Source organism: Pyrgilauda ruficollis, unplaced genomic scaffold (genome assembly GCF_017590135.1).
Source record: "Pyrgilauda ruficollis isolate IOZ18807 unplaced genomic scaffold, ASM1759013v1 scaffold187, whole genome shotgun sequence".
Lineage (NCBI taxonomy): Eukaryota > Metazoa > Chordata > Aves > Passeriformes > Passeridae > Pyrgilauda > Pyrgilauda ruficollis.
Window position 1 is genome coordinate 158,081 of NW_024517762.1, and position 23,668 is coordinate 181,748.

General features: G+C 63.1%; 6 protein-coding genes across 14 annotated transcripts in view; 2 read left to right on the forward strand and 4 right to left on the reverse strand.

The window, feature by feature from the left end:
* The window catches only part of SPTB (spectrin beta, erythrocytic), a 17,950-nt gene extending 11,442 nt beyond the window's left edge, over nucleotides 1–6,508 (reverse strand). The window contains exons 1-12 of one of the 2 annotated variants that reach the window (XM_041465144.1): nucleotides 6,367–6,508; nucleotides 2,875–3,072; nucleotides 2,649–2,800; nucleotides 2,299–2,472; nucleotides 2,098–2,189; nucleotides 1,935–2,015; nucleotides 1,727–1,842; nucleotides 1,414–1,526; nucleotides 1,147–1,334; nucleotides 948–1,065; nucleotides 445–603; nucleotides 60–362 (exon numbers count right to left, since the gene is read on the reverse strand). In XM_041465144.1, the coding sequence (XP_041321078.1) occupies nucleotides 60–362; nucleotides 445–603; nucleotides 948–1,065; nucleotides 1,147–1,334; nucleotides 1,414–1,526; nucleotides 1,727–1,842; nucleotides 1,935–2,015; nucleotides 2,098–2,189; nucleotides 2,299–2,472; nucleotides 2,649–2,800; nucleotides 2,875–3,022 (1,644 nt within the window). In that variant the 5' untranslated portion in view covers nucleotides 3,023–3,072; nucleotides 6,367–6,508. Of the gene's footprint in view, nucleotides 1–59; nucleotides 363–444; nucleotides 604–947; nucleotides 1,066–1,146; nucleotides 1,335–1,413; nucleotides 1,527–1,726; nucleotides 1,843–1,934; nucleotides 2,016–2,097; nucleotides 2,190–2,298; nucleotides 2,473–2,648; nucleotides 2,801–2,874; nucleotides 3,073–3,389; nucleotides 3,409–6,366 lie in introns of those variants that run through there. The other variant, XM_041465145.1, reaches the window with a different exon arrangement.
* A 1,062-nt stretch (nucleotides 6,509–7,570) lies between these two features.
* Nucleotides 7,571–9,670, forward strand: CHURC1 (churchill domain containing 1). Its single transcript, XM_041465219.1, has 4 exons — nucleotides 7,571–7,706; nucleotides 7,793–7,928; nucleotides 8,745–8,815; nucleotides 9,246–9,670. The coding sequence occupies exons 1-4, from the start codon at nucleotides 7,668–7,670 to the stop codon at nucleotides 9,336–9,338; spliced, it is 339 nt and encodes a 112-aa protein (XP_041321153.1). The 5' UTR covers nucleotides 7,571–7,667; the 3' UTR covers nucleotides 9,339–9,670.
* A 120-nt stretch (nucleotides 9,671–9,790) lies between these two features.
* Nucleotides 9,791–11,330, reverse strand: GPX2 (glutathione peroxidase 2). Of its 2 annotated transcripts, XM_041465212.1 has the most exons (3): nucleotides 11,249–11,330; nucleotides 10,848–11,018; nucleotides 9,791–10,769 (listed from the first exon to the last, which is right to left on the reverse strand). In XM_041465212.1, exons 1-3 carry the CDS (start codon nucleotides 11,288–11,290, stop codon nucleotides 10,419–10,421), a joined length of 564 nt encoding a protein of 187 aa, XP_041321146.1. In that variant the 5' UTR covers nucleotides 11,291–11,330; the 3' UTR covers nucleotides 9,791–10,418. The 2 variants fall into 2 exon arrangements, with proteins under 2 accessions (XP_041321146.1, XP_041321147.1); XM_041465213.1 differs by having other exon boundaries at nucleotides 10,848–11,298.
* Nucleotides 10,912–15,511, reverse strand: RAB15 (RAB15, member RAS oncogene family). 6 transcript variants are annotated; one of them, XM_041465201.1, is made up of 7 exons: nucleotides 14,063–15,308; nucleotides 13,860–13,920; nucleotides 13,694–13,771; nucleotides 13,525–13,614; nucleotides 12,552–12,617; nucleotides 12,223–12,427; nucleotides 10,912–11,018 (listed from the first exon to the last, which is right to left on the reverse strand). In XM_041465201.1, exons 1-6 carry the CDS (start codon nucleotides 14,458–14,460, stop codon nucleotides 12,272–12,274), a joined length of 849 nt encoding a protein of 282 aa, XP_041321135.1. In that variant the 5' UTR covers nucleotides 14,461–15,308; the 3' UTR covers nucleotides 10,912–11,018; nucleotides 12,223–12,271. The 6 variants fall into 6 exon arrangements, with proteins under 6 accessions (XP_041321135.1, XP_041321137.1, XP_041321136.1 ...); XM_041465203.1 differs by lacking the exon at nucleotides 10,912–11,018 and adding an exon at nucleotides 15,318–15,511 and having other exon boundaries at nucleotides 11,365–12,427; nucleotides 14,063–14,123; XM_041465202.1 differs by lacking the exon at nucleotides 10,912–11,018 and adding an exon at nucleotides 15,318–15,511 and having other exon boundaries at nucleotides 11,365–12,427; nucleotides 13,525–13,771; nucleotides 14,063–14,123.
* On the forward strand, nucleotides 11,336–21,647 carry LOC121352334 (protein farnesyltransferase subunit beta-like). Of its 2 annotated transcripts, none has more exons than XM_041465187.1 (12): nucleotides 11,336–11,358; nucleotides 17,975–18,039; nucleotides 18,196–18,268; nucleotides 18,497–18,588; nucleotides 18,874–19,020; nucleotides 19,094–19,177; nucleotides 19,794–19,880; nucleotides 19,955–20,084; nucleotides 20,166–20,298; nucleotides 20,388–20,499; nucleotides 20,585–20,699; nucleotides 21,194–21,647. In XM_041465187.1, the coding sequence occupies exons 1-12, from the start codon at nucleotides 11,353–11,355 to the stop codon at nucleotides 21,302–21,304; spliced, it is 1,155 nt and encodes a 384-aa protein (XP_041321121.1). In that variant the 5' UTR covers nucleotides 11,336–11,352; the 3' UTR covers nucleotides 21,305–21,647. The 2 variants fall into 2 exon arrangements, with proteins under 2 accessions (XP_041321121.1, XP_041321120.1); XM_041465186.1 differs by lacking the exon at nucleotides 11,336–11,358 and adding an exon at nucleotides 16,825–17,061.
* MAX (MYC associated factor X) overlaps nucleotides 21,643–23,668 on the reverse strand; it is a 2,965-nt gene continuing 939 nt past the window's right edge. Inside the window, exons 3-5 of the mRNA XM_041465208.1 lie at nucleotides 23,161–23,268; nucleotides 22,831–22,954; nucleotides 21,643–22,441 (exon numbers count right to left, since the gene is read on the reverse strand). Coding sequence (XP_041321142.1) covers nucleotides 22,257–22,441; nucleotides 22,831–22,954; nucleotides 23,161–23,268 — 417 coding nt within the window. The 3' untranslated portion in view covers nucleotides 21,643–22,256. The remainder of the gene's footprint in view (nucleotides 22,442–22,830; nucleotides 22,955–23,160; nucleotides 23,269–23,668) is intronic.

A 23,668-nucleotide genomic window follows, 5' to 3' on the forward strand; every position in this document is an offset into this window, starting at 1 on the left:
CAACACCTGGTGGGACAAAGACACCTCACCCATGGTGACACCCAATGCCCACAGCTCACCTTGACCTCATCCATCCAGTCGATGCAATGGAGCATCTCCTGGAAGAGGTGCTGCAGGGTGAGGTTCATCTCCAGGCGCTGGCGGCGGGCAGCCAGCAGCTCCAGGAGCTGCTCCCAGAGCCGCAGGATATTGTCCTTCCTCCCGTTGATGCGCTGGATGTCGTGGTAGCCCTCCAGCTCCAGCTCCTTGGCCACCGCCTCAATGGCCTGCACCCTCTCCCTGTAGGCAGCTGTGTCTGTCTCGATGGCCTCGTGCTTCTTCTTGGCTGCCTCCACAGCTGCCAGGTCCTGCCCGAAGTTGTCCTGCCCAGCACAAAGCCCATGGTGAGGCTCTGGTGAGCTCCCCAGGGCGGGGGTCCCTGGGGTGGGTGGTTCCCCTCCTCACCTGGGCCACCAGGCGCTGGTTCTCGCTCAGCCAGGCCTCCCTCATGGCTGCTTTGCGGTCAAAGCGCCGTGCCAGCTGCTCCAGCTTCTCCTGACGGATCAGCTCGTTGCGCAGCGCCAGCTCCCGCTCATGCTCCGCTTTCTCCAGCTGCTCCCAGGCCTGGGGGAAGGCGGCACTGGACAGGTGGCACATCCCCCGTATCCCACAGCCTCCCACCGACCCGTGTCTTGTTCTGCTGGTGAACCCCAGGTGGAGGAGCACAACCTGCCGTGGCATGGATCAGTCCTGTCCCAGTATAGATTCAACATGTCCTGGGATGGACCTGAAATGCCTCAGGAGATGGACTCATCCTGCTCCAGGACCCATCCCAGCCTGCCCAAGGACCTGAACTGCTTGGGGACGGACCCAATCTGCCCCAGGAGAGGAGTTGTTTCCCCCAGGAGATGGACCTGACTCGACCACAGGAGACAGCCCCCAAGTACCACAGCAGACGGAGCCCATACCCGGTTGATGTCAGAGACCAGGCGCCCCTCGTGTGGGGTGTAGACGCGCTGGTTGTTGGCCCTCATCCGCGACTGGATGGTGAAGAGCAGCACCTCCAGGTTGCCCTTCTCCTGAAACCTGCCCCAGAGAGAGCTCAGCGCTGGGCACCCTTGGGTGCCCCACACCACCGGGTGGCCATGGGGAGCAGGGGGCTCTTACTTGGGGGGCTTCTCCACAGTGCGGTAGGTGCTGAAGGCTTGCAGCTGGTGCTGCACCCCAGCCAGCGAGTTGGCGAAGCTGCGGCTGTTGAGTGAGGCGATGGTCTGCTCAATCCAGGTGAGCAGGTCGGACGCCAGCCCCCCATAACCCTCGATCATCCGCTCCGTCTCCTTGGCGTGCTCGATGACCTGTGGCGGGATCGGGGGGGAGCATGAGGGGCCGGCACCCCAAGAGAACACCCCCGACCGCCTCAACGCCGTTCCCTACCTTGCCCAGGCGCCTTCCTTCCACCTCCAGCACCTTCATCTTGGAGAAGTAGTGGTAGAAGGCCACCACGTAGGTGATGATGGACTTCTCATCAGGGTTCTCCGTGAACACATCTGCCCGGTGTGAGTGAGAGGCGTCACTCCTGACCCAACCTCAACCCAACTTCACAGGCCACCACAGCCTCATGAGGTCCCTCCTGTGCCCACCCAGGCCCTCTTCCCATGTATTGGGAACTTCTCTGTGTGCCATGCTCTGGAGCCTGGGAATGTCCCTGGGGAAACTGAGGCAGGGGGACATGCAGCAATTGCCTCACCTTCAGGGTCAAGGAGAGGGGTGATGCCCAGGTGCCGCTCTGCCACGCTGAATGCATGCTCCAGGTTGTGCCGGGCATTGGATTTGGTAAGGTTTTGGAAGTCAACCAGCTCAGGCCTGGGAACAGAGGGCACAAGACAGCAGTGACACACCTGTGGGACATCTCTCGGTGCCACTGCCACCCCAGTGCCTGCTGACGTGCCACCTACCTGTGTCTGTGGATGAGGGCATTGAAGGCCAGCCCATCCTTCCAGCTCGAGGTGAAGTTGGTGACATTCACATGGGGATACCTGCAATGCGGACAGGGTGTCACTGTCACTCTCTGGACAGTCACAGACCCTGACGCGGTCACATGGGGGTCCCACCACCTACCCTGCTGTCTTCATCTGGCACCAGAGCAGCAGTGCATCCCTGGCAGAGCGTGTCTCCCGGCCCTCCTGCGTCTCCACAATGATGTCCTGGATCTGGGGGCCAAAGGACATTCTAGGGTTGGAACAGCAGTTCCATGGAGGATGGCTCCCACCTGGGAATGAGGTGTGAAGCAGAGGAATGCCCCAAACCACCTGTCCTCACCTGGAAGCGGAGGATGATGGTCCAGATGAGGCCAAGGACGAGGCGGTGGTTGCCATCCACGATATCGTGGGAGCCCATGTTCTCCAGGTGCACCCGCTGCTCCTTCAGGAACTGCAGCGCCTTGTCCACATTCTCCAGGCAGTGGATCCGCATCCGGCCCTTGGTGGGCTTGGGCTGGGGCATGACAGTGCTCAGCACCCTCCCTCCCACACCAGGTACCCCAAGCTCTGCCCAGAGACACCCCCATCCCCGTGCTGCCACCCCACCCCTTGGCCAACTCCAGGAGAAATGGTGTGGTGTGCCATGGCAGGCCACAGGTCCCAGGGTCTCCAGCTGGATGGGATTCCTACCAGAAGCTCTCCTGACAGCACTTCCAGCAGCTTGATGAGCACCCGCCCGTCCCGGAGGTCCATGTAGAGGTCTGAGATGCGGCAGGTGACACGAGCCAGGTGCGAGTTCACCCACTTGGTGAAGGTTTTCTTCTGCACGGCCTCCCGCTCATCTGGAGGGACAGCGGGCATGTGGTCACCGACAGTGGGGACAACCCAGGTGGCACTGAGGGGACCTGCCACCCACCTGCCAGGGCTTTGATGCGGGAGCGCTCGAAGAGCCGTGCGGAGCTGTTGTCGTTGTCCAGCTCATCGTCGGACGCGTCCCAGCGGACATTGATGCGGCTGTACTGCTGCTGCAGCTCCAGCTGCTCGTAGTCATTGGCCGAGGTCATGGTCCCAGTGTGCCCCGGCCCGGTGGCCGTCGGCTACCGGTGAGAGGCCCCTGGGGGACAGCGGGACCGTGAGCATCAGTGCGGACACGGTGGCTCAGTGGCCCTGCGGCACGTGGGGATTTGCGGCTCAGAGCCGCGGGATAAGCTGCTCAGAGGGATTTAGCCTCGCCCCACCCAGGTGTTGGGGGGGCACCTGGCAGCTGCCCTCTCCAGGACCACCGTGCTGAGCCCTGCCGAGCTGTGCTAATGGCTATTTACGGTGCTGCATCCCCTCACAGGGCCCTCTGCCCAGCTGAAACCCCAGCCCAGGTCCCCAGAGGTGTCTTCCCAATCCTTGGATGCCCCCAGGGAAGGGGCTGCTGCTCACCTCCACCCCGACCCCTGCACTGAACAGGGGCTTCGCCAGCACCGGTAGCAGAAAGTGGGTGACAGCTGCCGGCAGGGGGGGGCACCCACCCCCGGGGACATTTGAGACACAGATAGGACATGGCTGGTATCTAAAAATGCCTCTGAGCAGCTGTCGGTGGCTGCTGGGGCCCCCTGAGGGGTGCGAGGAGATGGGCTGGGGCTCCCTGCAGCCAGCAGCATGTCCAGGACCTCTCCTGCAACCCAGAGCTGCACAGAGCCCTCAGTAGTGGGTGCCAGGGGGAACCCCGTGCGCCCCAAATCCCTGCTGTCCCCGTGAGCTGTGACAACCCATGGGCCCCCAGGTCCCCCTCGGATGCCCCGGGTGTCCCCCATGTCCCCCCTGACAGGGTTATCGGGGCAGCCCAGGCTGTGCCACACCCCAGCTCTGCACCCTAATCGGGGCAGCACAGGCAGGGCCTTGGCTTGGACCTGGAGGCACCAGGAGCGTGAAAGGACGTGGAGGAGCATGCAGGAGTGTGGGCAGCACAGCAAGGACACTCGGGAGCACACCAGAGTCTGCAAATGTGAGGAAGGGCATGGAGAAGGGTGGCAGAGTGTGTACCGGTGAGCCAGGACATGCCGGGGACTTGTCACAGCATCCACATGTGAACGAGGACATGCAGAAGTGTGACAGAGTGCTCCTGTGAGCAAGGACACACAGGGACATGCCAGAGTGTGCACAGGTGAACGAGGACAAGTAGAAATGTGCCAGAGTTTGTATGCCTGAGCAAGGACATGCAGGAACACACCGGAGCATGCATGGGACACAGACGACAGGCACTCGCGTGGCTGCAGGGCCATGCAGGTGTGTACCAGAGCAGGCAGGAGGGTGCTGGAGCTGGGCCTTTGTGCCTCTGCCAGAGCACCCAGCTCGCCCTGGCAGGAAAGCCCTCTGGGAGACCAAATTTGGGGATTTTGCCCCCAAAGCTTCAAGGACTGCCAGCAGTTTGGTTGTGCTAAGTTGTGTCGAGACTCTGCAGGATACCTCAGTTCTGACTATGTCCCCAACAACACGGCAGCGGGGCCATGGCTCCGAGCATCCAAGGAGGAGAAAGAGGAGGAAGAGGAGGAGGAGGAGGAGGAGATGACGCCGAAGGGAGCCACAGCAGGCCCATGGGAGCATTCCCAGCGCGGGCGCTACCCACCCTTTAAATCTCCCTCCGCCACACCGGCGCCTTCCGAGCATCCCTCCCTGCCACAGCCACGCCGCCACCAGCACCCGCCACCCGGGAATTGTCATTCCTGCCGCTCAGCGTGCGGAAAGCTGGGAATGCCAGCATGCCGGCCTCGCCGCCAGCATCCTGCGGCCATGGCCCGGGCAGCGTCGCCTTCCCCGGCCAGCGGCTCGCCTCGGTGAATCAGCACTTCCCGGTGAGGGGCTGGCACCGTGCCACCACCACGGTCCCCCCGCCAGGCATAGGGAATGTCCCCCCACACCCCAAGGGTGGCCGGGGCAGTGTTGGCACCTGGCACTTATGGCACCCTCAAACCCGTTCCCTGGCTCATCCCTCACAGCCACAGCACGCTGCCAGCAAGCCCATTTCCAGTGCACAGAAAGTCATCAGAATCGCCCAAAACACCCCAAAATTCTGCCCCATCACTGCCACCCAGAGCCTGGCGTGTCCCCATTGCTCCACTTCACCAAAACACTTGGATTTGGCATCTCCCCCATGTCCAAAAGCAGCCGTGCTCCGGTTGGGAAGGGGCAGGAGCCGGGGGGCATCCCCCAGCCCCCCAACAGTCTCCTGCCTGCCAGGGCCGGGAGCAGATGGTCCCTCTCGGCACGGCGGCGTGGCACAGCACGGGGCACTTGGGCATGGAAAGGCAGGGCACAGATCCTCCGGCAGCGCTGCCCTGCCCCGGCCAGGGCTCCCCAGCCACACTCCCACCCGCCTGGAGAATTTGGGCTTCCCCAGGGCCACATGCCGGCCGTGCCAGGACTGTCCCATGTCACCCAAGCCGGTGACACGCACACGTGCTGACACTCCACAGACATTTTTGGCTATAAATAGGTCTCCCCTGCACACGGCGCTAGCTGAGCCCCGCTCCCTTCTTAGGAGCTGCCCCCCCCTGCACCCCACAATCACCAGGCAGTGCCCCAATACCACATGATAGCTATAAAATACTCCGTGGGGGGCCATGCTGGCACCCAGCAAGGTTTTCTGAGTCCCCTGTGCTTGCCACCGTCTTCTAGGGCACCCCAATCCCCTGGTTTGGGAGCTGGAGATTTATAAAGGGAAAAGCTGGGAAATCAGGCCTGGGGGACCCCTAGGTTATTGGGGTGAGGGTAAGAATTCCCCGACCCCAACACCCACCCATGAGCATCCTCCTGGCACCGGGACAAGGGGGACCAAGGGCACGGCACCCCAAAAAGCCTTCCAAGTAACCCTCCAGTTTGCCCAGTTGCTAAAAACTGGGGGACGAAGTGGGTTGGGTGATGTGTACCACCAAGACCCTCAGGACTCGGCTTTTCCACCGCGTCCCAACAGTGCTGGGAGCACCAAGGACTAGTGTGGGGAGCCCTCCAGGGGTTGGCACCCCAGGAAAAGTGTCCCCAGGGTGTCCCCACACTGTCCCCGGGCTGTCCACAGGGTGTCCCTAGAAAGTCACCGCCACTCGCCCGCCCCGTCCTTCCCGAGAGCAGCCCCGAGGGACACGGGGTGACAGCAGACCCCCCGCGGCGGGCGAAAAGGGGGTTCAGGCTCCCCGGAGGGCTCTTCACCCTCGCCACCAAACTTTCCTCCGTGCCCACCTTCCCCCCACGCCCGGTACCGCGCCCGGTGTTCGGTGCCGCACCCCCCACCCGGTATCCCCGGGGCGGGCAGCGCCTGTCGGTGCCCCCCCGCCGCGTGTCCCTGGGGACCGGCGCTTCCCGCTGTGCCCCGGTCCCTCCCGTGCTCCCTGGAGCGGCGCATCCCGGTGCCGCGGGGTCTCACCTGCGCGGGGCGGCGGGCGGGCGAGCGGCGGCGGCGGCGGCGGGGCCGGTGCGGGAGCGGGGCGGGGGGAGCGGAGCCGCCCTGCACCGCGATATAAATAACATTATCTGGGCGCGCAGGGACATTCCTACCCGGAGCCGGCGGCGCTGCCCGGCCCCGATAGCCCCGCTCCCCCCGGGAGGGCCGGGCCGAGCCGACCGGGCGGGCGGGGACGGGGATGGGCGCAGGGACGGGGACGGGGACGGGCCGCCCGCCCCGCAATGCAGCACAGCGGCGCCCCCCGGCCGCCAGCGCCACCGGCACCGGCAGCAGCACCGACACCGGCAGCACCGGCATCGGCAGCACCATTGGCGGCAGCACCATTGGCGGCGGCACCGGCGGCACCGGCACCTGCAGGCTGCGGAGAGGCGCAGCGCCCCGCCGACAGCGGCGGGGGTCCCCGGCCATCCCCCCCGGCCAGCCCACGTGTCCCCCGCTAGCCCTGGATGCCCCCCAGCTAGTCCCAGGCATCCCTCAGCTAGCCCTAGGTGTCCTCCGCTAGCCCTGCGAGCTCCCCGACTCGTCCTGGGCACCCCCTAACAGACCTCTGTGTACCCCAGCTCGTCCCAGGCACCCCCTGATTTGTCCTGCGTGACCCCCACCAGCCTCCACTAGCCCCAGCTAGTCCGTGGTGTCATCCATCTAAGCCAGGCAGTCCCCATCTAGTCCGGGACGATGCCCAGCTAGCCCAAGCCGCCCTACAGTCAGCCCTGGGTGTCCCCCGCTATCCCTGGATGCCCCCCAGCAGTCACGGGCACCCCGCACCTGGCCCTGGGTGTTTCCCACTAATCCAGAGTGTCCCCCAGCCGATTTCCAACACCCCACAGTTGGCTCTGAATGTCCCCCAGCTAGTCCTGGGTGTCCCCCACTAGCCCTGTATGCCGCCCAGGTACTTCCCGGGGTATCCCACTAGCCCTGGGTATCTCACTGCTAATCCCAGGCAGCTCCCAGCTAGCCCTAGGTGCCCTTCGCTAGCCGCGGATGCTCCCCAGGTCACTCTAGGTGTCCCCCACCAGCCTGGGGTGCACTCAGGTAGCTCCAGGTGTCCCCCCTAGCCCTGGGTCCCCCCCAGCCCAGACCCCCCCAGTTATTCCTGGTTGCCCCAAGCAGCCCCACGGCCCCTTAGGCCCCGCCCATTCCATCAAACCACGCCCATTGCGCCCCAGGCCACGCCCACACCCAGAGCCTCGGCCCCGGCCCTGTCACTTGAGCCCCGCCCCTCGGCGCTGGTCTCGCGACATTTGCGGGGAGGGCGGTGCGAGATGTGCGGCGGCTGTGTGGGCACCGAGTACCCGGAGCGGGTGAGGGCGGCCGCGGGGGGCACCGCCACCGGTCCCGGTCCCGGTCCCTGTCCCTGTCCCTGTCCTGGACTGTGCTCCCGCCCTAGGGCACCACCTGCCTGGAGGGCGGATCTTTCCTCCTGAACTTCGTGGGGTGCGCGCAGTGCGGCCGCCGGGACTTCGTGCTGGTCAGCAACCGGGCGGAGGAGCTGGACGGCGGGGAGGAGATCGTCACCTATGACCGTGCGGTGGGGGGACCGGGGCGTGAGGGGCCGGGGGGCTTGAGGGGGTGGGGGAGCCTTTGGGGTCTGGGGCTTGGGGTTCCTGAGGGTCGGGGGAGCTGAGGGGACCTTTGGGGTGTGGGGCTCTTGAGGGCGACATTTGGGGGATCCTTGAGCCATCCCTGGGGCTCAGGGATCGCTGAAGGTTGGGGGTTTTGAGGGCTGGGGGGGTCCCGTGTCTGGGGGTGTTGAGTATTGGGGGAGACCTTGGGTCTTGGGCGTCTTGAGGGATGCTGAAGGCTCTGGGGGAGCTTTGGAGTCTGGAGCTTGGGCGATCTTGAGGGTTAGAGTGGGCTGGAGGGGATCTTTGGGATCTGGGGAAGGCTGCGGGGCACAGGTGGAGGCCTGGGGGTAGCATTTGGATTCTGAGGGGTATTGAGGGCTGGGAGGGACTCCTGGGGGGTGGGGGCTCTCAAGGGCTGGGGCATGATGGGGGGGCTCAGACATTAAAGCAGGGGGAGGCCTAAGGGAGGATTATTTTGAGTAGGGATAATTTGGGGCCCCGATATCTGGGGATTCCCTGAGGGTGGGAAGGGTGGATGCCTGGAGGGGGTCTCAGGTTTTAGAGGCAGTATCAGAGAGTTGCCAATGGCATTAAGGGGGGTGAGCTGCTGTGTGGGGAATTTTGGGGGCTTGATGCTTTGGGGACTGGGACGTTTATGCCCTGGGCGTGAGGGCAGGCACAGAGTATTGGGGCTTGTCCCAAGAGATTGGGAGTGGAGGGATACCCCAGGGACGGTGTCCATGTCCTTTCACCCCACTGTCCCCTGTCCCACAGACCTGTGCAAGAACTGCCACCACCTGATCGCACGCCATGAGTACACCTTCAGCGTGGTGGATGACTACCAGGTTTGTGTCTTGTCCCGCAAAAGCCCTTCCCAGTTCTGTCTCTGGAATTCCAGACCCACCCTTCCACGGGCTGATTCCCAGCTTCCCTGGGACGGAGCCTTGAAGGATTCAGAGCCCCATTCCTGTGTTCAGGGCTACCTGGAGTCCCCCCAGCGCTAGTCCGTGCCTAGTGGGGGAAGCCCAGCTCACCTGGCATGGGAATGTGGGTGATGGGAGGGGGCTGTGACCCCCATTCCTCATTCCTGGCACATCTCCTAGGCAGCAAAGGGCTGGAAAAAGGGCTCAGGGGAGCCGGTATGGCTGGAAATGAGATCCCCTGGCTCTGATTGCAATCAGGGATCAGGTACCAGATCTGGCTTGAGTTTCTCTGTGGGGGAGCAGGGCTGTGGCAGCCCCCCTTTTTCCAGCCCCCCCCTTTTCCTTCCCCCAGGAATATACCATGCTGTGCCTGCTGTGTGGCCGTGCTGAGGATTCCGTCAGCATCCTGCCTGACGACCCTCGCCAGATGACACCGCTGTTCTGATCCCCATGTGTATCCCAGGATGAGCTTCCGGGAGCTCTGGGAGATCCCTGGATCCCTGGCACTGTAATTTCTGGGGACCACACAGTCCCTGACATGATTTGCCCCTCCAAACTTCCAGCTTGGATGCAGCGAACACCCAGCACCGGATGCTCCCGTGTTTCTGGAGCCTTTTGGCTCTGACCCTGACTGCAAGGATGGGATGCAGTGCCATGGCCCAAGCCCCTCATGTACCGAAGACATAAAAGGGTCCCCAAAACAGGATCCAAAAGGATTCTCACTCCATCCCACCTCAGGAGCCCTCGTATGTGGGGTAATAAATGTGACGTGTGACAGCTTGGTGGCACAGGCAGGAGTATTTCAGGAGTGGGCGTCACCCCCTGGGGTGGTGAAGGGTGTTGGGGGTTGATGCAGGCGACTTTTTCCATCCCAGGAGCCTGTGGAATTCCTCCTTGGCCCTTCCCAGCACTGGGGAGTCCACTGCACTCTCCCAGTGCTCTCCTAGTCCCTGCAGAGAAAGGACTTGGATCTTTTTCCCTTCCCATGGAGTTGGTTTGGGGTCACTTCCCCCTGCCCTGGGGTTTGGAACCTGGCCCTGCCCTGCTGGGAATTCCATATTCCTGAGGCGGGAAGGAGCTGGGTGTGGGAAATCACTGCCCTGGGGTGGGTGAAATGTTGCTCTTGGCACCCAGCCCTAGCAACACCCATGGGGAACTGGGTGCAGCCGGCTTGGCACCCACCTATCCCTGAGCCTCCATTTCCTGGATCTGGCCTATCAGGGCTGTGTCCTCCTTCCTGTTCCCACCAAGAGCCCCCCAAAACCACATGGGTATGGGTATGTTTCTGAAAACCGCATGGATCCATTTACACTCCCAAAAACCACGTGGATCCAGGCATGCTCCCTGCGGCTCATTTATTGCCACCAGCCCACGCCGCCCCGGCGGCTCCAACCCTCTGCCCCCATCAAGCCCCCTCCCCATGGAGGTTTCAGAGGGGGCTGTCACTCTGCGGAGAGCTGGGGCCATTCCGGGGTGACACCGGAGCCAGGATCACACCAGAGCCAGGATCACACTGGAGCTAGGATTACTTGGCCAGCTTGAGGAGACGCTGGATGTCAGGCTCCAGCTGGGCCGTGGGCACACGTGGGCTGTAGCGCCGGAACGGTTCCCCCTCAGGCCCCACCAGGAACTTCTCAAAATTCCAGGAGATATCGGAGCGCCGCACAGGGCTCCAGACGACAAAGCGGGGCTCGGCCATCAGGTGTGCAGGCTCGTCGGCCGGTGCAGGCAGGTGAGCCTTGAGGTAGGCGAACACGGGATGGGTGTCACTCCCGTTCACCTGGCACTTCTGGAACAGGGTGAAGTTGGGCTCGAAGCCACCCCCAGGCCGCACGTGCTTCAGGGTGTTGAGGATCTCCTCATTGGTGCCGTTCTCCTGTGGCAGGGAAGGAGAAATCCAGAGCCCTGTGTTTCCCAGCTCCTCACCCCCTGCTTTGTTTCCCATAGGACTTACCTGGTATCCAAACTGGTTACAGGGGAAGCCCAGCACAACCAGCCGCCGGGGGTAGCGGGCTTGGAGCTGGTTGAGCTGGGTGTAATCCCGCACCGTGGTGCCTCAGAGCGAAGCCACGTTCTCGATCAGGACCACGCGGCCCCGGAAAACACCAAAATCCACCTTTTCCCCCTGCAAGGAGGTGGCGCTCAGGTCATAGAAGGACTTGGCGATGGGGACGGTCATGGCTGCAGGTGTGCGGCTGCTTGTGCCCCGTGCCCTGCGCCGCCTCTTAAGGGCTTCCCGGTGCTCACGTCATGGTCCAAAGGTCTCCAGGCCCCGCCGCGGCTCAGGAGAAACCTGAGCTGCCCGTCCCACCCCTGGAAGGAGGAAGGTGGCACGGGGCCAAGGCGATGCTCTACCTGCCTCAATAATTCATGGCACGGTGCGCTGCGGCTGCTCATCCTAGTGCCTGCGGGATGTGGGATGCTCCCAGCCTGGCACGGCATGTTCCCGAGGGTTGGGAATGATGGTGAGAGTTGGGGAATAACGAGAGTCAGGGAATAACAGGAATCTAGGAGCTGGGGCTCTGTGGGGCAGAGGAGGAGGGGACAAGTGTCCCAGTATTCTTCCTTGCCGGGTGCTGCCATGGCATCACCTCTGGGTCCTCCTGTGCTGCCCATCCCAGTCCCCACCAGTCCTGCAGCCCACTGGTCCCAGTACCAGCTCTACCCTTGGGCCTATCTGCTGTGGTGCCCACCATTGTCATGTGGTGCCCATCCCAGTGCCTGGCAGCATCCTGGTGTCCACCTAGATCCCTGTAGGTTCCACTATCTCAGTGCCCACCATCATCCCAGTAACCACCCATCCCAGCCCGCCACCATCCCGCTGCTGGCTCATCCCAGTGCCGCCACCAAGTTTTCGTGCCTGTTCCCACAGCTGGGGCTGAGGGGCTGAGCTGGTAGCCTGGCAGGCTGTGGTGGTGGCCATGGCACTCCATGAGCACCATGCCCCATGTCCCTGTGCCCAGCCTGGAAAGGGGACACCATGCTGACAGCCCCAGATCACCCTCAATTATTGATCACCGCTCGGGTGTCCATGCCCAGGCTGTGCCTGCCGCCATGGCATCATGCCCACAGCCCCCCTGGAGCACACAGACCACCAGCCCCTCCAGCATGACCTTTATTCTGCAAACCACTGTGTAAAACCGGGGGTCCCACGGGCACGGGGTGGCACAGGGTGGGCACACAGTGCCTGGACAGCCCCCACCCTACCCGCAAGCCGAGGAGGGCACAGGTGCCAGGATGGGGAGGCCCCCCTTGCCACGTTCCCTGTCCCTGGGGGTGTCCCGTGTTGTCCCCCCACTCTATGGGGGCTGCCTCAGTCCTGCCCCTACCATGCCCCCTGACGCAGCCTGGGCAGGAGGGGTCAGGGGGTCCCAGCCTTCAACACCAGCAGGTTTTGGGGGTGTCCTCGCTCCCCAGGGGCTGCTGCTCGTCCTCCTCCAGCCGGACCAGTGTGGGGGCGCGGGGCAGCCCCCGCAGCTCGTCCAGCTCCTTGCGGTGCGCCTGCAGCACCAGCTCCGTCAGCCGTGTGAAGGACTGTGGGAGAGGGGTGGGGTGAACCTGGGGGACCCCTCCAGTACCCCCTGACCTCTCCAGGCCCCCCAGGCCAGCCACAACCCCCTCAGAACCCCACCACCCCCCCACCCCAGTTTCCTCATACCTCCTTGATGTTGAGGTTGCTGCAGGCACTGGTCTCGTAGAAATCCATCCCGTATTCCCTGGCCAGCTGCGGCACCAGGGGTTTGGCGGGGAGGGGGGTAGCGTGATTTGGGGGGAGGGGGGATTCAATACCCCTGCCCCCCACCTCTGGAATGTGAACAGCCGGGCACCGACAGACAGGAGAGCTGCGGGGGGGGCTGGCATAGGGGCACACCTGGGGTTGGGTGGTGGGTGCAGGGGGCCCTGGGAGGGATGCTGGATGCTTTGGGGTCCAGAGGTCTCTGGGAGGGATACTGGGAGGGGCTGGGGGTTGTTGGATGCCCTGGGGTAGCACTGGGCAGTAAAGGGTTTTCCTGGATGCTCTGGAGCGGCAGGGGGAGGTCAGTGGTCCCTGGGTTCAGACTACAGGAGCATGGGGGGGGTCACTGGATACAGGTAGGGATGTTTGGGGGTCCTTGGATATGGATAGGACTGCAGGAAGGCTATTGGGGTCCATATGGAATGCAGGGGAGCCTTGTGGAGAGTCTGGCCATGCTGGGATTGTAGGGAGGTGCACTGGGTGCTTTGGGGGTCAAGAGGTCCCAAGGGGGACACCAAGGAGGTCACTGTGTGCTTCAGGGGTACAGGAGACCGTGCTGGGGGTGCAGGGAGAGGTTAGGGGGTCTCTGAACATTTTGCAAGTGGGGAAGAGGGAGCCGGGGGGGTGCACAACCACTGCAGGGATGGAGGGGTAGAGGGTTCCCGGACACTGGGGGAGCTGGTGTTGGGGTGCCTGGGTACAGACTGCAAGAGGGTGGGGGGTCCCTGTCATGTTGGGAGGGACTGGGGAGGCTTGGGGGTCCTGGATAGAGGTAGGGCTGCAGGAGGGCTGTCAGGGTCCTGAGTGCAGGGGGGGCTCAGGGAGAGACTGACCATGCTGGGGGTGCAGGAGGGGTCCTGCCCCCTGGGGGGGGCACACAGCAGCCCCCGCTCACCTGCAGCCCTTGCTCTTTGGGCACTTGCCTCTTGTGCTCCTTGTCCGCCTTGTTCCCGATGAGGATTTTCTGGACGCCATCGGGTGCGTACTGGGCGGGGGAACAGTGTAAGGACCCCCCACCCCCACACGGCTGGGGAACCTCCAGACCTCCCCTCGTGAACCCCCACCTCATCCACGTCGCTGGCCCACTTCACGATGTGCTGGTAGGAGCGCTCGCTGCTGATGTCGTACACCAGGAAAATGCCCTGCAAGGGGTGGGGGGTGGCTGTTGACACCCCAAAACTGTGCCTCAGTTTCCCCTCTCCTGTGTATCAGGACAGCGAGCCCCCATACCTGTGCTCGCCGGTAGTACTGCTTGGTGATGGTCTGGTACCGCTCCTGGCCGGCTGTGTCCCTGCCCAGGGACAGTGGGTCAGTGCCACCACTCATGGCATGAGTTTGGCAGGGCTCAGCCCTTACCTTGGGTGGGGGGAGCAGGACTCAGGCCCCCCAAAATTTCTTCCCTCTTCCCCCCGGGATCCAGTGCTGCCACTCACCAGATCTGTATCCGCACCTTGATCCCATCCACCTCGATGGTCTTCATCTTGAAGTCGACACCTGGGATTGGAATGGGGTGGGGTGTCCTGGTGTTTCCCTTTGCAGCAGCTGCTGTCACTGGGGGCCCTCTGGTCCCCTCACCCCTCCTGACCCACCCCACGCCCCACCACGGCCTGGTGCTGCTCCCCACACCCAGTGCCTGGCCTTGCAGGAGGCCCTGTGCCAGGTCTGATCCTGGTGCTCCCAGTTCCCTGGTGCTGCGGCTGACCAGTCCTCCCAGTTCCTCAGTGCTACGGCTTCTCGGTGCTGTGGCTGCCCAGTGCTCTCTCAGTTCCCGGCTGCATGCTGCTCCCGGTTCCCCTGTGCCAGAGGTGCCTGGTCCTCCCCATTCTCCCATATCCAGGATTTCCTGGCTCCCTGATGCTCTCGGTTTCCCAGCTTCCTTATGCTGCGGCTTCCAGGTGGTCCCGGCTTGTGGATGCCCACAGTTTTACCGTTTCCCGATGCTCATGGCTTCCCGGTTCCCCGATGCTGTGACTCCCGATGCTCCTGGTTCCCCGGTGCCCACAGTTTTCCCTCTCCCCGGTGCCCGGTTTTCCCGCTCTCTGGTTACCTGTTTCCCTATGTTCCTAGTGTTGCAGCTCTCCAGTGCCCACGGTTAACCCTTTCCCCGTGCCCCCGCTTTTCCCGTACCCACCACTCCCCGGTTCCCACGACTCCCGGGTGCCTTGGTTTCCCGTTTCCCCGATTCTGTGGCTTCCCGGTTCCTCGGTAGTCCCGGTTCCCTGATGCCCACGGTTTTCCTGTCCCCTGGGTTCCCGTTTCTCGGTTGCTGCGTCTCCCGGTTCTCCAGTTCCCACGGTTTTCCCGCTCCCCGGTTGCCCATTTTCCCGTTTCCCTGGTGCTGCGGCTTCCCAGTACTCACGGTTTCCTGGTGCCCACGGCTCCCCAGTTCCCCGGTTTCCCTTTTCCCCGGTAATGCGGCTCCCAGTGCTCCCGGTTACCCGGTGCTGCTCCTCCCCATTGCTCCCGATTCTTTGATGCTCCCGGTTTCTCGTTTCCCCGGTGTTCCCCGTTCTCTGGCTTCCCGTTTCCACGGCGCTGTGGCTCCCAGTCTTCCCGGTTGCCCGGTTCCCCGATGCTCCCGTTTCCCCGGTGCTGCGCCTCCCCACTGCTCCCGCTTCCCCGATGCTCCCGGTTTCCCGTTTCCCCGCTCCCGCCGCCGCGGCCGCCGTGCGCTGCCGGTGCCGGTACCGATGGTGGAGATGTGGGCGGGGTGGAACTGGTTGTCGGTGAACCGGCAGAGCAGGCAGGTCTTGCCCACGCCCGAGTCCCCGAGCAGCAGCAACCGGAACAGCACGTCGTACTGCTTGGCCATGGCGGGCCCGGGCCGCCGCCGCCGCCGCCACACCGGGGCCGCTCCGGGGCCGCGAGCTGCGCCGCCGCGGGGCGGGAGCGGCGGCGGCGGGAGGGGGCACCGGGAGGGGAAACGAGGGGGGCGACACCGGGGATGGACCGGGGGATGCTGTGGGGAGCGGGGAGGGGACACCGGGGATACACCGGGGACGCACCGGGAGATGCTGTGGGGAATTGGGCGGCGACGCGGGGGATGGACTGAGAGGAGAGCTGGAGAGAACGGGGGGATGGAGGCAGGAATGCACCGTGGGATGTATTTGGGATGCTCTGGAAAACGGGAGGTGGGAGACAGGGGATGTTCCAGGAGGAGCAGCGGGGACTCCGGGGGCTCTGGGGGCACCAGGAATGTACCCGGGATTGCTCTGGGGGCATTGGGAAGGGGACGAAGGGGTGCAGCAGGGGACACTGGGGTGACGAGGAACTGGTGACACTTAGGAAGGCTGGGATGGCACCCAGCAGGACCTGGACAAGGGTGAGTTGTCCAGGTTTTCCTGTCCAGGGATAGGTTCCCATGGGAACCTCATGGGAGTAAACGAGGCCAAGGACAGGGTTGGCACATGGATTAGGACAATTCCCAAGATAAGTGCAGGATGAGGGTGGTGGGATGGAGAACAGCCCAGGTGAGAGGAATGTGGGGAGATGAGAGGCTGGATATGACCTGACAAGGCGTGTTGGCAGCCCTGGAAAGCTGCCCACGTCCTGGGTTGTGTCACTGGCAGCATGGACAACACGTGAGGGGGGATTGTCCTCCTCTGCCCCACTCAGGTGAAACCCCAGATGGAGCACTGTGTCCAGCCCCGGGGTCCTTGTCACGGGAAGGACAGGGAGCTGCTGGAGCAAGTCCAGAGGAGGCCACAGAAATCCTCCAAGGGGTAGGAACAGGCTGAGGGAGAGCTGGGATTGCTCAGCCTGGAGATGCTCAGCCTGGAGAAGAGAAGGCTCCAGCGAGAGTCAGAGCCCTGTCCAGTTCCCACAGGGCTCCAAGACAGATGGAGAGGGACTTGGGATGAGGCCATGGAGTGACAGGACAAGGGGGAATGTCTCCGAAGTGGAAAAGGGGAGGTGTAGATTGGATATCAGGAAGAAATTCTTTACAGTGAGGGTGGTGAGGCACTGGAGTGGATTTCCCAGAGAAGCTGTGGTTGCCCCATCCCTGCAAGTGTCCAAGGCCAGGCTGGACAAGGCTTGGAGCAACCTGCTCTAGTGGAAGGTGTCTCCGCCCACAGCACAGGGTGGAACTGGATGGGTTTTAAGGTTCTTATCAACCCAACCCGTGGCTTCTATGATAATGCAATAAATGACGTCACATCGCGATGACGCAGCGGCATCGGGGGGAGGGGGTGTGGCTCCTCCGCGCACGCGCGCCAGGGCTGGGCGTGCCCAACAAAGAAGGGGAGTGGTCATCTGGAGAGGGGCGTGGCTGTGTGCTGTGGGCGTGGCCAGGAGCGCGCCCGCGCGTCCCCTCCCGGCCGCCGTCGCCCGCTGCCCCCGCGGCCGCAGCATGGCGGGAGCGGCCCCCGGCCCCGGCGGGCGGCGGCGGCTGCGGGACGATGGGCTGCGGACCTGCACCTCCGCCGAGCAGGTGCCGGGGGGCTGCACTGCGGAGCGTGGGGTGCCGGGGCGGTGGGGTGTGGGGTGCCGGGCTGCCGTGGGGCTGGGCTTCGGGCTGCCATGGAAGTGCGGTTCAGGGTGCCGGGCTGCCGTGGGGCTGGGCTTCGGGCTGCCATGGAAGGGCGGTTCAGGGTGCCGGGCTGCTCTGGGACGGGGCTCAGGGGTGCCATGGGAGTGGATGATCCCGATCCCGGTATCCCCACGCAGCTGCTGTCCCCACAGCCCCTGTGACAGCAGCCCAGCAGTGAGCAGTGTTTGGGGGCACGGCGGTGCTGCCGCCCGCCAGCCACGGCAGCTTCGGCGGGACACGGCCCCCGGAAGCAGCTGGGGGAGGGTGAGGGCTCCCGGGGCAGCCAGACTCTCCCCTCCGTCCCTCTATCCTGGCCCAGCCCCTGGCAGCTCCCCTGGGTGCTGGGACGGGGTAAAAAGTGACTCCGGGTTTCCCAATCCACGGGGTTCTTCTTGCTCAATTGTGCCCTGGCAGGACGCAGTGCCCTGAATGCAGGTCCCCGTGCGGCCCCTCCTCACCCCTGAGGCTGATCCCGGGGTATTTCCTTGGGGATTACCGTGGCTTAGAGTGTCCAAGTCCCCAGTTATCCCAGCGTGAGCGGGAGGAGAGTGTTTTCTATGTCAGTCTTATGCTGAACCAAACTCAAGCTGGATTTGTAGAGCAGCATGGGATGGTGCTGGATTCTGGCATAATTTGGGGCACAAAGCTCCTGGGAATTCCTGCTTTGGTTTTATTGGGTGAGATGGGGCTGCGAATCAGATAAACCCCTGGGATGAGGTGGAAGTTGCAGGGTTCAGTGGGGGATTGTGTTTGGGATGCGTGGAACCTCTTCCCAAAGCTCACCGTAGTCTTTATTCCCTTTTTCCATGACAAGTCCAAGGTGGAGGACATCGTGCAGGAGGTCTATGATGCCTACAAGACAAACCATCACTCCTCACAGTGAGTATCAAAACTCCCAATAACCACAAATAACTCCCATCCCAAAAGACCCACTGACGCCAGTGGGTGCTGCAGTAGGATTCTGCCCCTCCTGCCACTGTCCCCCTGCTTTCTCAGGCCACCCTGCCTGCTCATCCTATCCTCTCTGTATTCCAGGTACGTCCTGCAGCGGGAGAAGCACTTCCATTACCTGAAGAGAGGTCTCCGGCAGCTCACTGAAGCCTATGAGGTACCGGGAATGCCGGATGTGCCACCTGGAGCCACTGCCTGGGGGGATCCCCTCGCCCTGGGGCTGTCACCAGGGCTGTTTGTTGCCAGGGGTTTGCCAGCCCCAGAGTGGACACAGCATTCCCTGTGCCCACTCTCATCCCAGCGATGCTCTGGGGGTTCTCCTGGCTGTCTCCTCACTCCTGCCGTGTCCAGTGCCATTCCCTGACAGTCCCCTCTGTCCCTGCAGTGTCTGGATGCCAGCCGCCCCTGGCTCTGCTACTGGATCCTGCACAGCCTGGAGCTGCTGGACGAGCCCATTCCTGATTCGGTGGCCTCTGAGTAAGTGGGGAGAGCTGGGGGGACCCCACCATGGCCACTGTCGCTGCTGGCCACCCGCGTGACTCCGGAGGTGCCACCTCCCGCTGTCCCCGGAGCAAAGGAGCGCTTTGTCTCCCTGCCACCGTCAATGCCGCCCATTCTTCCGGCGGCTTCCTCGTGACGACGGAGACGGGAGGGTGACACCCCCGGCTTCGACCCTGGGGGGATTCACGAGGCTGGGAGGGGATGCATCACCCCAGCGGGGTGACACAGGTGATGCTGAGCCCCTTCCCCACCTTCCCGCAGCGTCTGCCAATTCCTGAGGCGGTGCCAGAGCCCCCAGGGTGGATTTGGGGGGGGTCCCGGCCAGCACCCCCACCTCGCCCCCACCTACGCCGCCGTCAACGCGCTCTGCATCATCGGCACCGAGGAGGCCTTCGGCGTCATCGACAGGTCCGGGGGCCGGGAGGAGCTGGGTGGGAGCGGGGGTGCCTGTCCCCCCTCTCACAGCCACTGGCTCCTGCAGGAAGAAGCTCTTGGAATACCTGCACTCGCTGAAGCAGCCGGATGGCTCCTTCCTCATGCACGTGGGTGGAGAGGTGGATGTCAGGTGGGTGAGGGCTGCGTGGGGAGGCTGTTTTGGAGGGCCTGGGCATTTTGGGGAGCCAGTGCTGGAAGCACATGCTATGGTGGGGAGCTGGTGCCATTCTGGGGATTCGGTGCTAGGAGCTGGGGATGTTTGGGAGCCAGTATAATTTTGGGGTGCTGGTGCGATGGTGGGGAGCCACTGCTAATTAGGGGTACAGTTTTGGGGAGTCAGTGCTACTTTTGGGGAGCAAATGCTGGGAGCTAGTGCCATTCTGAGGAGCCAGTGCCATGGCAGGGTGCAGTTTCGGGGAGCTGCTGGTGTTTTGGGGAGTGGCTGGTGTCACACTGGAGTACTAGTGCTTTTTGGGAGGTGGTACCCTGGTGGGGAGCCAGTGCCATGGGGAGGTGTAATTTAGGGGAGCCAGTGCTGTTTTGGGGTGCTGGTGCCATGGCAGGGGACCAGTGACAGGAGCTACTGCCATGGCAGGGTGCCATCGCAGGGACCCAATGCTGGATCAGGGACCTTGTGCTGTTTTGGGGAGCCAGTGTAATTTTAGGGAGCTGCTGCCACTTTGGGGTGCCAGTGCCACATCCCTGAGCACCTATCTCCTGAATCTCTGGGCACCCTTTTCCCGCAGGAGCGCCTACTGTGCCGCCTCAGTGGCCTCGCTGACCAACATCCTGACGCCTGCGCTTTTTGCTGGGACGGCCGAGTGGATTGCCAGGTGAGATCGGGGGACAGGTGGGGGACACGGGTGACATTCCCAGCATCCCTGCTGCCCTGACCCTGCTCCCATAGGTGCCAGAACTGGGAGGGTGGGATTGGCGGCGTGCCGGGCATGGAGGCGCACGGTGGCTACACTTTCTGCGGCGTGGCCGCGCTGGTCATCCTCAAGCAGGAACATCTGCTGAACCTCCGGAGCCTGCTGGTGAGTGACCCCTCTCTGGAACCCGGGGCTCTCATCCTGCCAGGGATCTGTGGTCCCACACTGGTTCCCATCGCCCCGCAGCACTGGGTGACCGGGCGGCAGATGCGCTTCGAGGGCGGATTCCAGGGCCGCTGCAACAAGCTGGTGGATGGGTGCTACTCCTTTTGGCAAGCCGGGCTCCTGCCCCTGCTCCATCGGGCACTCCATGCCAGGGGTGAGTTGCCACAGGCTTCCTCTGCACCCAGAATGGCATCTGGAGGGATTTGACACCTGTGGTGTTTCTCCTCTGGGTTTCCCTTCCAGGCGATCCAGCGCTGAGCATGGCACACTGGATGTTCGACCAGCTGGCACTGCAGGAATACATTCTCCTATGCTGCCAGTGCCCAGCTGGCGGGCTGCTGGATAAGCCAGGAAAGTGAGTGCAGGGGGCAACACAGGGCTGCCTGGCATCAGGGATGCCCAGATGCCTCCTCAGCATCCCAGCATCTCTTTGCATGCAGATCCCGGGATTTCTACCACACCTGCTACTGTCTGAGTGGGTTGGCCATTGCACAGCACTTTGGAAGTGGAGATCTCCACAATGAGGTGGTCCTGGGTATCCCTGAGAATTGCCTGGTAAGTGCTAGGCATTGCTGGGGAGGGCAGGGATGTGTTTCCAGCGCTCCACAGCACTGAGAAAGGCAGATCCAATGGCAGTGAAAAGACTTGGGGTTCAGCCTGGAGAAGAGAAGGCTTCAGGGGGAGCTTAGAGCTGCCTCAAGGGCCTAAAGAGCTTCAAGGGAGATGGAGTCAGGCTTTGGACAAGGGTTTGGAGTGATAGGACAAGGGGGAATGGCTCCAAACTGAAAAAGGGGAATTTTAGATGGGATATGGACAAGAAATTCTTCCCTGTGAGGGTGCTGAGGCCTTGGCACAGGCTGCCCAGAGAAGCTGTGGCTGCCCCATCTCTGGAAGTGTCCAAGGCCAGGATGGACCAGGCTTGGAGCAACCTGGGATGGTAGATTCCCTGTGCACAGTGGGTTGGACTAGGTCATCCTTAAGGTGCTTTCCCCCGCAAACCATTCCAGGACTCCACGATTAACATCCCCTATCCCTCTCTCTTCCCACAGCAGGCCACACACCCTGTCTACAACATTGCCCCGGAGAAGGTGGCGAGGGCGGTGATGCACTTCCTGCAGTATCCTGTGCCCAGCCTGGATCTGGCATCCGCTGCCGAGTAGGGGGGTCCCGCTGCTGGCTCGGGGTGTCCCGGCAGCGAGCGGCACAGCCCATCCCGCGGCGGCCTGGCCAGGCACAGCACGGTGCTCAGGGTGCTAGCAATACCAAAATCCAGCCTGCTCCAGGCCGGGTGTCCTGCTGCCATCCTGGCCAGAGCCGAGGTGGGACACGGGCTCTGGCAGAGCTTTTTGGCATCAATAAACCAGAAGTCACACCCGCCGTGTGCTGGTGGCCCCGGGGATGCGGGGCAGGAGGTGATGCCACGTCTGGATCCGGTGGCACCAACTTCCCCCATTCCAAGAACACACGGTAACCATGGGGGAAGATAAAATAAGTGGAATTTTGGCTTTTTTTGTTTATTATTTATAGTCTTATAGTAAAGGGAAGCCTTAACTTGCAAGACAACTCTGGGCAGTATGTACAACATACCTTAGATCCATGGAATGGCATCAAAATGGGGGGAAAAGGGGCACCTACGGGGCAGGGACGGGCCACTGGAGTTCGGAAAATGCCACGGAGGTTGGGAAAGGTCAAGGGAGGGAAGGAGGAGGAGTGGGGAAGGAGCCCCCAAGCCTGGCTCTGTGCTCCGCCGACTCGGGCAGGTGGAGTTGCACACGGAGAAAATAAATAGGGAGATCCCCCCCAGTGCTTGCTCCTTTTTTTGGGGGGGCTGCCTGGCTCCTCCCCGATCTGGACTGCACTGGTCCCCGGGTATAAATAGAAATGCTCCTATAAAACCAGGAGGGAAGGGGAGGGGGGTCGCTAGCGGAGGGGAGTTGGCGGGGGAGTCTCCCTGACCCCCCCAAGTCTTTCTGCTCGGCCTGGCCGGCTCCCCCCGGGGCCGGCGCGGTGGGAGCAGGGAAGGGGCCGGGGAGGGCTGGGAAGCTGCAGTCCAAGAGCTTCTAGGAGCGGAGGGAGCGAGTCCTGCCGCGGGCCGGGGGGCGGCGGAGGGGCCTAACTGGCCTCCATGCGCAGCTTCTTCCTGTTCTGCGGCTCGTCGGGCTCCGAGTCGGAGCTGGAGTCGGAGCCGCCGTCGAAGGCGGAGATGGCACTGCCCTTGGGGTTGGTGTAGAGGCTGTTGTCCGCGGGATAGCTGGCCTGGAGCTGGGCGCTGGCTCGGGCCTTCTCCAGCGCACGCACTGTGAGGGACGGCACTGTGTCACCCCGGGCCTGGCCCTGCCTGCAGCCCAGCGCCTGACAGGCCCCAGCTCCCACTGGAGTCTGGATCCCAAACTCTTCCAGACCCCAGATTCTGCCAGACCCCAGCTCCCACTGAATTCTGGACCCTGCCAAACTCTGGTCCTGCCAGACCTCAGCTCCCCCCAGATCCCAACTCCCAGTGGATCTCAGCTTCCACCAGATCCTGGACTCTGATGGATCATATACTTGCCAGACCCCATCTCCAACTGGATCTTGGATCCCAAACCCCTACTGGACACAAGATCGTGGTTCCCAAAGCCTGCCAGGCCCCAGCTCCTGGATCTCAGACCCTGCCAGACCCCATCTCCAGCCAGATTTCAGCTACCACCTTGCTGCTCCAGCAGCGCATTCTGCCGCTTGAGGTCGTCGATGTCCTGCTGGTGTGTGTGGTTTTTCCGGCGCATGTACTGGATGTACTCTGTGGCTTTGTCCAGGATTTGGGCCCGGGATGCCTGTTGCAATAGTGGGAAAAGCCAGAGGCAAGATAAAGACCTAGTCCAGGGAGGAGAACTGGAGTTTTACCTGCCTCATCCCACCCTGGCTCTGGTCCTTGTTGGGGACTCCCGTGGCACAAGAGAGCCTCGGGAATGTCTCAAATTGAGGAGCCTCGACCACAGGTGGGTGCTGTCCGTGTTCCCAGCACGCTCCATAAACTCACCTTCTCTCCTTGGAGCGAGGGCACGGAATCCCGCAGGCTGTGGAAGCTATCCTTGATGTGGTCCCTGCGCTTGCGCTCCAGCGCATTGTGATGAGCCCGTTTGTCGGCCTGGGAGCGGGGGAACAGGGGTGGCACCGGGAGGAGGCCACCACCTGCACCCCCAAAATTCCCTCTGGGAATCGCTGTGGGAGCTCAGCTGAGCGCCCAGGGCGGCTCCGTGGCCGTGACGCCTCCGGCTGGGCCGCGAGGGCGTGGGAAGGAGGCGGCTCCCGGTGCTTTCGGTTTCCCCAGCTTCCTGCTGCCGGGGCAGCTCCGGGCCCCGGGGTGGGTACAGCACTTTCCCCCTGGAACACGGTCACCTCCTCCCCTGCTCCCCAGCCAACCAGCCAGGAACACGCTCCCCGCATGTCCTCTGTCAGCCCCTGGTGTTGTTCTTCCTGTGCCCCCCAAACGCAGCCCCGCCCCCCCAAATGACCCGGCCCCACACGTAACGCCCCCCCAACACCCC